The sequence below is a fragment of the Vombatus ursinus genome, unplaced genomic scaffold (genome assembly GCF_900497805.2).
Source record: "Vombatus ursinus unplaced genomic scaffold, bare-nosed wombat genome assembly UNPS02014789.1, whole genome shotgun sequence".
NCBI classification, from domain to species: domain Eukaryota; kingdom Metazoa; phylum Chordata; class Mammalia; order Diprotodontia; family Vombatidae; genus Vombatus; species Vombatus ursinus.
The window spans coordinates 15,572,755-15,584,567 of NW_020954567.1; the positions used below are offsets into that span (position 1 = coordinate 15,572,755).

Consider the following 11,813-nt stretch of genomic DNA (forward strand, 5'->3'; position numbering starts at 1 on the left):
AGAGGGAATCTTTTTCTCCTTCCAAAGGAGAAAGGCCAAAAAAAAGATTCATTATTTTTTCTTCATGTTTTTCTGAATCCTTCTCACCAAAGGGAGACATTACTAGTGCTCTCTTTTTCATCACATCTTCAGCATCATTACATCGTCAGCATCAGCATTACCATTATTATTGTGTTTTTATCATTCATGAAGAACCACTGTGCTGTTTGCTACTGGAGACAGCGTTGGTAGAGATATAGTTACCTCTTGACAGACTTGTATTCTCAAATCACACAGAGAAAGATTGAGCTTAATATGGTCCAACAGCTAAAAGTGTTCAAAAAATTGTCACTTTTTATGTGCAAGAAAAAAGAACCTTGAAGAAGACTGGAGGAGGTAAAAGCCTTGATTGACTGTATACAATATCCTAAATCAGAGTTTTCTGAGAAGAATGGAAAAAAGGAACATAAACTCTGCACTGGCAGGGTATCTGAACAATTTAGATTGGCATTTCATGAAAGACCATTTTTCTGTAGCAAACAGTTTGTCCTGTGCTGATGTTTTAGGACCTGTTTCTTTCTCTGGCCCTTTATTTATCTTTTAATTCTTGGGAAAAAATTCAAAGATCTTCTGGGTCTACACACCAACAAGAGGTAAGAGTAAGGAGAAACTCTGAATTCTAATGCCTGCTGAGTGGTATGGGGCAAAGCACTTTAGTTTCCTTGGCCTCCCTTTTAGTGTCCAAAATGTGCATTTATTAAGGACTTACTATGTGCTAGGCATAGTGCTAAACACTGGGGATAGAAATAAAAGCCAACAAGACAGTTCCTACCCATGAGGAACTTATATCCTAAAAGAGAAAGACAAATCATAAGGGGGAGATGGAAAGCAAGAGAGGGGTACCCATATGGAGCAAGGCTACTGGCAAAGAAATGGAGAAGTCTAGAAAGTGAGTTGAGCTGGAGCCTCCCATGAAATGGCAATCACAGCTAAAGATTAATTTACCCAGTCAGGAAAGCAAGTTCCAGGGTAGAGGGCTCTCAAGGTGAGGCAAGCCTTCTGACTTCTAAGAAGGACCTTCCTCATAAACCTGGCTTCAGTTCAATAGGGACCAATAGTACTATTTCCTAATTTGCTGGTCTCTAGACCATGACCTAGTACTTTAAAAAATACCTTAAAACACTTTACCCACTTCTTTGAAAAGGTAGGGGAACTATGGGTATGGAACACTACAGTTATTGAACTATTGATTAGTTTTGCTGAGCTTATTTTTCTTTTAAAAAAAATTATTTGTTGTCATAGAGGATGCCTCTCTGAGATGAGTAGGGAAGGAATATATTGGAAAATGTAGATGATATAAAAACAAAAAAAATTAACAACAATTATGGAAAAAGAAGCTTAAAGATGATGAAATATTGGCACATTCCATATTCAGAACCAAATTCATGGAAATATTTATAAGTAACATCATAGTTCATTCAGCCCCATTCAACAACCATTAATAATCTACTAATGTGCTAGGTACTATGGAAGGGACATGTACTAAAAGGAATAGGACACAGTCCCTGCCCACAGAGTTAACAAACTGGTAGGAGAGATGTCAGGCGTGAGGGTACGTACCTGTAATCCCTGCTACTGGGGAGTCTTAGGCTGGGGGATCGCTTGAACTTGAGAGCTCTGAGCTCTAATGTACTAGGCCAATTGGGTATCTGCACTAAGTTCAGTCTCACACCAATACGATGAGCCCTCCCAGAGCATAGTCGTCAGGCTGCCAAAGGAGGGGCGGACTGGCTCAGGTTGGAAAAAACAAAGTTCGTGTTCCAATAAGCAGCTGGATCAGGTCCGAGAGTGGCTGCTGAACAACCAGCCTGGGTGAGATGGGGAGATCTAGTCAAGAGGGGCATACGCAGAGATAGAGACAGAGAGAGACAAGGAAAGGAGACACAGAGAGAGACAGAGATAGATGGAGAGTTAGAGACAGAGAAGGGAGAGATAGAGAGGAAGGGAGCAGAAAGAGGAAGGGAGACACGGCAAAGGAGAGGGAGAGGGGAAAGGGAGAAAAGGAGAAAGAAGAGAGGAAAAGAGGGAAAGGGAGAGGGACAGAGGGAGAGAGGGAAAGAAGGAGAGATGGAGAGATGGAGAGGGAGAGGTTAATACAAGTCACTAGAAAAATCACTAGAATACCAAGTAGAATGGGATGTATCATAAGTTGTACTAACTATCTGAGAACGTTTTGCAGTGTTTTGTGTGTTGCTTTTGAAATTTTGTATCCTGAATTACTAAGGCCATATGCATTTGTGGAGTGGAAAATAAAACCACTTCCATGGATCATTCCTGCATATATGACCTCTTGAAGCTTTATGATTTGTATTCCTTTATAGATATTAGTGAGGCAGTGTTGCGTGATGGTCAGAGCACTGTCCTTTGAGCCAAGAAGACTTTTAATTGTGCCTCTGACAAATATTCATTGTGTGACCTTTGGCTAGTCACCTGATCTCTCAGCATTTCAGGCAATTCTCAAAAATGATAATCTGCTAGACTCTCAGTTGTTAACGTATAACCGGTAGGTGGAGTTTCCACACTGAGGATTCCTTAAAATGGTGACATTATAGGTCTCACATCTCCAGCCAATTATGCTCATTCGCATATATAACTTGTCAACTACATGTCTATTTTACTTTCATTTGATAATGCTTGTTTATTTCTCTTGCCCCCCCCCCCCCAGCTTTCCCTGGGGAAATACTCACAGATAGCATAATGGCACAACAATGAGAACTTTAAAACCAATCTAAAAAAATAGGCTGTAGCAAAGACAGGTTATGAACCAGTGTTCATGGTTGGGTGAGATGCCAAGTTGGAATCTAAAGAACCGGAAAGAAATTCTGGGGAGAGGGGAGAGACTCAGAAAGCATTGTGTTTAAACTTCATTGACTTGGAATTTGTGTTGACACTGCAGCAGCTAGACTAGTATTAATACTTTTTAAATCTATCAATAAATATTTATTAAGTGCCTACTATGTGCCAGGCACTGTGCTAAGTGCTGGGTATGCAAAAATAGGCAAAAGAAAGTTCCTGTCCTTAATGGAATGCACAACCTAATGGGAGAGAAAACATTCAAACAAATGTGCATAAGCAAGCTATGCATAGGATAAAAGGAAAAATTAGTAATAGAGGGAAGGCTCAAGAATTAAGAGGGGTTAGAGAAGGTGTCCTGTAGAAGGTGGGATTTTAGTTGGGACTTAATATGTAAATAACCATTTATATCCAAAAATTATAACGTACTTAAAATAACTTGGTTTCCCTAAGGACATCAAACCTAGCAAAAGCTAGCTTGTTAACCTAGCTTTTGAACCTAGAATTTGTGCCGATGCATTCCCATTCTTTTGACCTATTCCCTTCTGCCCTTTCAAGGACACATATTTAGAGCTTATTGATTAAGTTAGACCTCAGTATGTCTGGTAGATATGGTGACCTATCATGGGGGATTTGTAAGAGGACATGGATGAGGAATACTGAGGAAGGTCAGGCATAGATGTACAGTCTTGTGATCTGCATAAGGATAGAGACTAGTACTTTGGTCCACACAGGAAACTCCCAGATGAGTAAAACCCCTTTTACCAATGTAAGATAGCACCATCTATGCAACTTATAGTCTTTTAGAGTTGCCTAGAGCCTGGAACAGCTAGGTGGCACAGTGGATAGAGCACTAGCCCTGACTCCAGGAAGACCTGAGTTCAAATCTGGCCCCAGACCCTTACTAGCTGTGTGACCCTAGGCAAGTCACTTAACTCTGCCTCAGTTTTCTCATCTATAAAATGAGCTGGAGAAGGAAATGGCAAACCTCTCCAGTATCTTTGCCAAGAAAATCCCCAAAAGGGGTCACAAAGAATCAGACATGACTGAAATGACTCAACAACAACAATAAGAGCATTGGAAAGTTAAATATCTTGCCCAGGGTCACACAGGAAGTATATAGGGTACAACTTGAACCCCTTGAACCTTGATCTTGGCTTGGGGCAGCTCTCCATCTATGATACCCTGCCTGCCTTGCAATCTGCCTAGGTGGAGGGGATATTTCCATTGACACACAGATCTATTAGAATACTGGACTAGATATAGGGTTATGTACTATATTAATATAATGACCTCATATCCTTATCCTCATTAGCACTAGGCTCTAACCAGCCAAGCTGACCTGTGAGAGTAGTGCTTGACACAAGTACAGGATTTTATTCTTTATCTTTTTTTGTCATTGTCTTCTTTTTTTGTCACTCCTCCCTCTCACTGCCTTTTCCTAGGGCCCCCAGATGTGGACCAACCCTGTGAGCCAAGCTTACAGGCCTGGAGTCCAGAACTCCATCTGTACCATATGAACATGACTGTCCCTTGTCCAGCAGAAGGCTGTAGTCTGGAGCTGCTCTTCCTCCATCCGGTCCATGCAGATACCCTTACACTGTGGATCACCTACCTCTCCATGGATTCCCCCCCAAGCTCTCTTTGACATGGAGGTCTTAATGGAAAACCATGAATCTATTCATCTGGGACCCTTGGACGCCTTCTGTGACACTCCCCTCACTGTCAAACTTAATGTTGAATGGAAAGTCTCAGGAGTGAAGGTCTACACATTTGATGAGAGGATGGAAATTGATGCAGCTCTCCTTACCTCTAAGCCTCATAGCCCACTATGCTCTGGCTGCAGGCCTGTGAAGTACCAGATCCTTCGGGATCCCCCATTTAAAAGCAACTCCCCTGTCATGGTGGCACATCGTCATCGGAAATTCACTGATAAGTGAGTTGGAAAACTGTCTTGGAGTTTTTCTAGTGTTTCCAATGGGATTATGGTTTTCTTTCTTTAGGAGTTTTTAAACACCTATTATGTTCTAGGGGGCTATGGTAAGTACTAGGGAAACAAATATTAAACAGTCTCTGCTTCCAAGGAGCTTACAGTCAATTTGGTAGACATTTAATAAACACCTACTGTGTGTCAAGTGCTGGAGAAACAAAGCCCAAACTGAACAGTTAATGCTATCAAGGAGCTTACTCTCAATTCAACATGAATTTATTAAGTGTCTCCTACACTAAGTACTAAGGAACAAAAGACAGTCCCAGACCTCAAAGGATTTACACTCTACTGAGGGGGGCAAAATGAGTACATAGACAAAAAAATAGAAAATATAGATAGTAAGTGTGAAGTGGTTTCTGAGGGGAAGAGTATTAGTTTCTGTGGAGGAGACAGCATTTGAACTGAGTTTTGAAGGAAGCTCAGTATTCTAAGAGGAGGGAGAACATTCTAGGCAGGGTTGACAGCTTAGGTCAAGGCAAAGAAATGGGAGGTAAAATGCCTTATATGAAAAACAGCAAGTGGTTAAACTGGTCTGGAATATAGAATATATAGAGGAGAATAATATGCTATAAGATTAGAAAGGTAGATTGGAGCCAAATTGGAAAGGGCTTTAAAAAAGAAAACGAAGAGAAGAGTTTAGCTTTTATCCTAAAGACAAAGAGAAGCCTCCTTCTTGAGGGGGGAAGTGGCATGATCAGATCTGTGCATTGGGAATATTGATTTTTAAGTTATGTGGAGGATGGTTTGGAGAGGGGAGAGACATGAGGCAGGGAGACCACTTAGTAGGTTATTGCAGGAGTCCAGGGAAGAGGTGATAAAGGCCCTATTACTATTGTATGCATGTGAGTGGAGAGAAGGAAATGGATGCAAGATACACTTCCCAAACAAGCTCAATGAGACATGACAATGCATTGGATGTGGGGAGTAAGGGAAAGTGAAAGGTTGAAGGTGACTCTGAGGTTGTGAAGTTGGGTAATTAGAAGTATGATGATCCCCTCAATGGAAATTAGGGAAGTTTGAAAGGGGGGATCATTTTGGGGGGGGTAAATAAGGGTCTGTTTTGGACATGTTAAGATTAAGGTACCTATAGGCATCATCCATTTGGAGCAGCCCAATATCTGTTTGGTTATATTGGCCTGTGTTCAGGAAAAAGAATAAGGCTGGTAATATAGATATGGAAGTCAAATGAAAAGACATGATAATTAAACCCCTGGCAGTTCCTGAGATGACTGAGATAGAGACTGGAGAGAAGCTATACCATAGAGCCCTGGAATACATTCATAACTGGAGAAAAGGATGATGATTCTGCAAATGACACTGAGAATTATTGGCCAGATATATATATGTGAAAAAACAGAGACTAGTGTCATGAAAATTCAGGATGTTACAGGTTTCTATTTGAAGAAGGTGATCAGCAGTATCAAATGCTACAGAGAATTTAAGAAGATTAAGTAATGAGAAAAAGCTATAAGATTTGGCAATTATTAGATGATTGATAACCTCAGAAAGCAGTTTCAGTTTAATGCTGAGGAGGAAGTCAGATTGTAGTGGGTTAAAAAGTGAATTTGAGGTAAGAAAATAGAGGCAACAAATGTAGATATCTTGTTATAAGAGTTCAGCCATGAAATAGAAAAGAGATATAGGCCAGTATATGGGCAAATAGTAGGATTAAATGAAGGTTTTTTGTTTATTTGTTTTCTAAGATGCAGTAGATTGGGGCATACTTGTAAGCAATAGGGATGAGATCAAAGACACAAGTAGAAGGGTTAGTGTTGTCAGAAAATAAGAACTACCTGTACCTCCTAGATTGGAGTAAAGGAAGACAGAAATGGATCATGACATTGAGGTGGCTTGAAATATGAAGTTGGAGAGAAAAAGGAGCTTGTGATAAATAACCTCAATTTTTTTTGACATAATACTTGGTGAATTCTTCTATTAGGGATGATAAGAGGGGAATTGTGTAGGTAGTCTGAGGAGAAGGGAGAAAAACTGGAATAGATGCTTAGTAGAGTAGAATATAGAGTCAATTGGGAAAATAGTAAAAGGATTGTTGTTCAGGAATGTGACTTACAGAGGATTGGGCTAGCATGATTGTGTGACTTCCTCCATTTGCTTTCAGTAGCATGGATGTGAGATTTGAGAAAGTGGATGGACAGTGGGAACATTTGTAGATGATAATGAAAGCAAGGATCTGCTTGAACTTTTTTAGCCCTGTATGAAGCTGTAGTAGAGTGAAGGTCATGGAGATAATAATAATAATACTTAAATACTTTAAGATATATGAAGAGTTTTACACATAGAATCTCTATTTGATTTGATTCTCACAACAATCCTTTGAAGCAGAGAAATAGCATCTACTCAGATAAATAAATAGAAAATAACCACAAAATAAATACAAAACAATCTCACTTGGGAGTGGAGAAGAGCATTTAACAAGGGGGATCAAGAAATGCCTTGTCTAGGTGTTGATACGTGAACTGAAGGAAGTTTGAAGAAAGCCTGGATTTTGAAGAAGCAGGGATGAGGATAAAGTGCATTTCAGTCACACAGCCTTTACAAAGGCATGGAGGTTAGAGATGAAATATCATGGACAGGGAAAAGTCAGGTAAGTCACAATTGCACGGATTGTAGAGTAAGCAAAATTTGTTTAAGGAGCCACCAAACTTGCCTTCCTATAGCTCATTCACCACAAACTTGGCAACTACCTAATGCAATGAGAATTTCTTCTGGCTATCAAAATCTACCTGAGGAAAGGTTGTGATATGCTCATTCATACTGAGGTTTAAAGAACTAATAACATTAAAAACAAAACAAAACATTTCAATAAGCATTAATGAAAGGAGTTACTATGTACAAGTATCTGTGCCAAAGCTAAGGAAGATTGAAAGTTGAATAAAGCACTGGCCTCCCCTCAAGGAATTTGTAGTCTTATAGGAAAGATACAAAAATGACGATGATATAAGGCAGTTTATGTTAAAGGTGTGAGAGATACAAAGTGTTGTGAATGAGGTTTATAGTAATAAGGCTGTGATAAGGCTTAATATCTTCATTCTCCTCAACTGCTGATGTATAAACAAAGGATAAAGAATAATTGTCTAGATGAAGAACATTAGGCATCATAGAAAATCTTATAGAACATAGACTTCTTCTAGAATATAGGAGAGGAGAGAGTAGGGCAAGCTAATGATCCTGAATACATACTTAGTACCGTACTTTAAGGAAGCTGCCTTGTCTTTATAAGACTTTTCTTAGGAAATAATCATCTGGACCAGTGCAAGAACTCTCTGGTTGGCCTTGTTGTCTCAAATATCTCCCAGCTCTAATCCATCTTCCAGATCTTCCTAAAATGCAGGTCTAATGCACACCTTCTGCTCAATAAACTCCAATGGCTCCCTATTACCTCTGGGATCAAATACAAAATCCTGTGTTTAGCTTTTAAAGCCCTTCATCACCTGGGCCCTTCCTACCTTTCCATTCCTCTTACACTTTCATGGCCCTTCTCATACTCTGCCATCCAGCAATATCCTCATTGCTGATCCTCACAAAGGACATTTTATCTTCCTGCTATGGTCATTTTCACTCACTTCCCCCTCCCCCGATGCGTGGAATTCTCTCCCTCTTTCTCTCTACCTCCTGGCTTCCCTTGCTTTCTTCAAATCATAGCTACTCACCCCCCACACCTCACCCCACTACTGCAAGAAGCTTTTCCTTATGCTCCTTAGGTTTTTCCTCTAAGATATCTCCAATTTTCCCATACAGTAATAATATTTTGTATGTGCATAGTGGTTTATGTGTTGTTTCTTCCACTAGAATGTGAGTTCCTTGAGAGCAGGGATTGTTTTGGGCTTTCTTTCTATCCCCAGAGCTTAACAAAGCACCTGGCACATAGTACTTGATTAATAAATGCTTGTTTACTTTACTTGCCTTGGAAATGAAAAAAAAAATGGTTATTTGACCTATTCAAAGAAGTATGAAGAAAAAAATTCAAAGAAAAACCAAAGTTAATCCCAAGTTCCATAGCTACTATCATCCTGGTTGCTTCTAAGATCCCCCCAAATCAGTTCCTTTTCATATTATCAACTGGGTGGTACAGTGGATAGACCACTGACACTGGAATGTGGAAGAACTGAGTTTTGGCCTTAGTTGTTTACTGGCCTTAGATGTTTACCAGCTCTATGATCCTGGCAAGTCACTCAACCTTTCTCAGTCTCAGCTTCTTTATGTGTAAAGTGGAGGTAATAATACTCTCATAGTTGTTATGAGGACATAAGGAGATCATCTTTTTATCTTAAGTACTATATACATACTTGCTATGGTTATGATACAGTTGTGTGCCTTCTTAATATTTCTCTACACTAAAACATTTGCAGAGGACAAGAGTGCATTCAATTCATTCATCATTTAACCTTGACTTTGTACCTACCGTGTATATATGGTGTAGTCTGGAAGGGAATGGGTAGAGGAGAATATAAATATAAATGACACAGTCCATGGTTTTAAAGAGCTTAATTCTGGTAGAAGACACAAGACTTGTACACAAATAACCATAACATTTGTTGTAGTAAGTAAACATGACAAGTACTGCAAGAGAGACACAAAGTGCTATAAGGGTCATGGGAGACCTTGAGAGTAAAGACTGTTTCATTCTTTGTATTTGTTTCTCCAACACCTAGCATTGTATCTGACATAGAGGAAACTCTTAATTTTTGTTGATTAATTGCAGCAAAAGATCAATTCTCTCTAGGGACTGGGGGTGGGGTAATCAGGAAAACCTTCCTGAAGAGAGTTGGATTTGATTTTAGCTTGAAAGGGTGGATAGATTTGGACAGACAGACATGGGAGTGGGGAAGGTTTTTCCAAATAGACAGAATAGTGTGACCAAAGGCAGAAAGGAGGCAGGCGTAGGGGCTGGAATGCATATTTGGGGAATGATGCTCTATTCCAATTTGGTTGGAACAAAGGGTATATTAAAAAGCATAGTAGAAGTTCAGGCCTGATTGCCATAACCATGAATAACAAGCTGAAGAACTAGTGATTCATTCAGTAGGTAATGAGGAGCCAATGAAACTTTGCGGCTATTATCAGTCCCATGTTTAATGAAGGTAACTCTAGCAGTGGTGTGTAGGCTGAGAAACTAGAAGGGGAGAGCATGTCTCTTCATACTATCCTATAGCCTCCTTTCACTGTTTCCCCTTTGGTTTTGACAGGGAAGTTACTCCTGGTCAGGTATATCAATACCAGATTCAAGCTGCAGCTGGCACAGAACTGGGAGAAGCCTCTCCTCCTCTGATCCATATCCATGGCACCCCCTACTGTGGGGATGGGCAGGTGACAGAGTGAGTACTCTTTCCAGTAGGAACTTATGAGCAAAGATGATTACATGGTGAAGGACTTTCAGTCCAAAGTTTGTGTTTTGATGCATTGTATGAAATTGGGGTAGGGTAAGAAATGTCAACCTTTTTAGTAAATCATAGATTCCCGGAATCCAGAGCTTAAATAGGAATCTTCAATGGGAATCACAGTTCACCTACCTCTAGATTTTGGCAGTTGATCTGAACTCCTCACTTTGTGGTAACTCCACATTATTGGAAAAAGTGGTTACTGGGAAAAAGTGGTTACTGGTCAGTGACTCAAAGAGGCATCTAAGTGGGAGAGAAGGAGATGAATTGTAAGCTTCTACTTAAACATGACCTGAGAACCAACATATTGGCAGGGTAGTATATTAGAAACACCATTGAACTAGGTTCCAGGATTGGCTCTGCCACTAACTAGCTGAGTTACCTAATAGCTAGTGAGAAACCCAGGGGAAGAGAGTGTACCATCACATTGCCTTAGAAATAGAAATATTTGTTCTTGTAAACTTCTTGATTCTATGTTATTGTATTTTGTTTTGTTTTACTTCTCCCATAGTTACCTAATAAAGCTCCTTTTGAAATGTCAAATTTATCTTTGTTAAATTGAGGGAGTAAGGATTTCTTTTTCTGTCCTAAGACTTAGAGAAACAGGGTTATGGGATTACCCCTAGAGGCCACGGTGTGGTGATGGTTATTACAGAGGCCACATCAGTCCTCAAACATTCTGGAAGCTGGACTTATCAGAAAGGTGAAAATTCATGATCAGGGACCACAAGGTGGAATCATGACTGTTGTTCCTCTCCTATCCAGGATATTTCCTAAGGTCGTAGGGATGTCTTCTATCATAAAATGTCCCAGTGGAATTGGCTCAATATCTGGGGTCTATAATGGCAGATGACTCAGGGTACCAGCTTTCCATATTTCCCTTTCAGGCTTGTAAGACCAAAAGAGTTATCATAAAAGGGCTGAATAGAAGGGTCTTGCATTGCAAACATGGTGAAATAATTAGAGCCTTGGAAGAGAGTATTTCAAAAGCCTTGTGATCAGAGCAATTCATAAAGTTGTAGAACATCTTGGTAAGGGACCAACTGTGTCTTTGTCAAATTGTATATCTTTTTCTTCTATACAGAACATTATTATTGAATAAAAAACACTCAGTGCCTCAGGGTCATCAAGCATTCTGTACTCCCAACATTGTGTAGTGAAGTGTCAAGAACCACAAGTAAGGGTTTATGTTTATGGGAATGCACTCGCACAGACTAAACAGTCAGGAACTAACGCGACTTTCTGGAAAACATCTAACACTCTAGAAGGACATTTTTCAGTGGGCAATGAGAAGTCAATTACAGTTTTTCTTTTGTGGGGGAAAAGTGGCAGAAATGGAACAGCCTTAGAGAAGTTCTTAGCTTTCTTTTAGTGGTTGGCCCATCATGGCTTGAATATTCCTTTTGATGTGTGGAAAGAACACCAAGAGTACTGATATAGTCATCTAATCAGGTGGCATTTCAATGTCATTTTTTAAAAAATTTGCTCCTTGGATTCCAGTTAAATAGAAAGAAGCAGAATTTTGAATTCTCCATGCATTTATCTTCTGCTAATCTCATGATCAGACTATCAATAGAGCATAGTACCACATG

General features: G+C 39.8%; 1 protein-coding gene across 1 annotated transcript in view; it reads left to right on the top strand.

Annotated features, from left to right (window-relative positions):
* PAPPA2 (pappalysin 2) overlaps positions 1-11,813 on the top strand; it is a 326,265-nt gene that overhangs the window by 93,388 nt on the left and 221,064 nt on the right. The window contains 3 exon segments of the mRNA XM_027868368.1: positions 4,278-4,462; positions 4,464-4,768; positions 10,030-10,158. Coding sequence (XP_027724169.1) covers positions 4,278-4,462; positions 4,464-4,768; positions 10,030-10,158 — 619 coding nt within the window.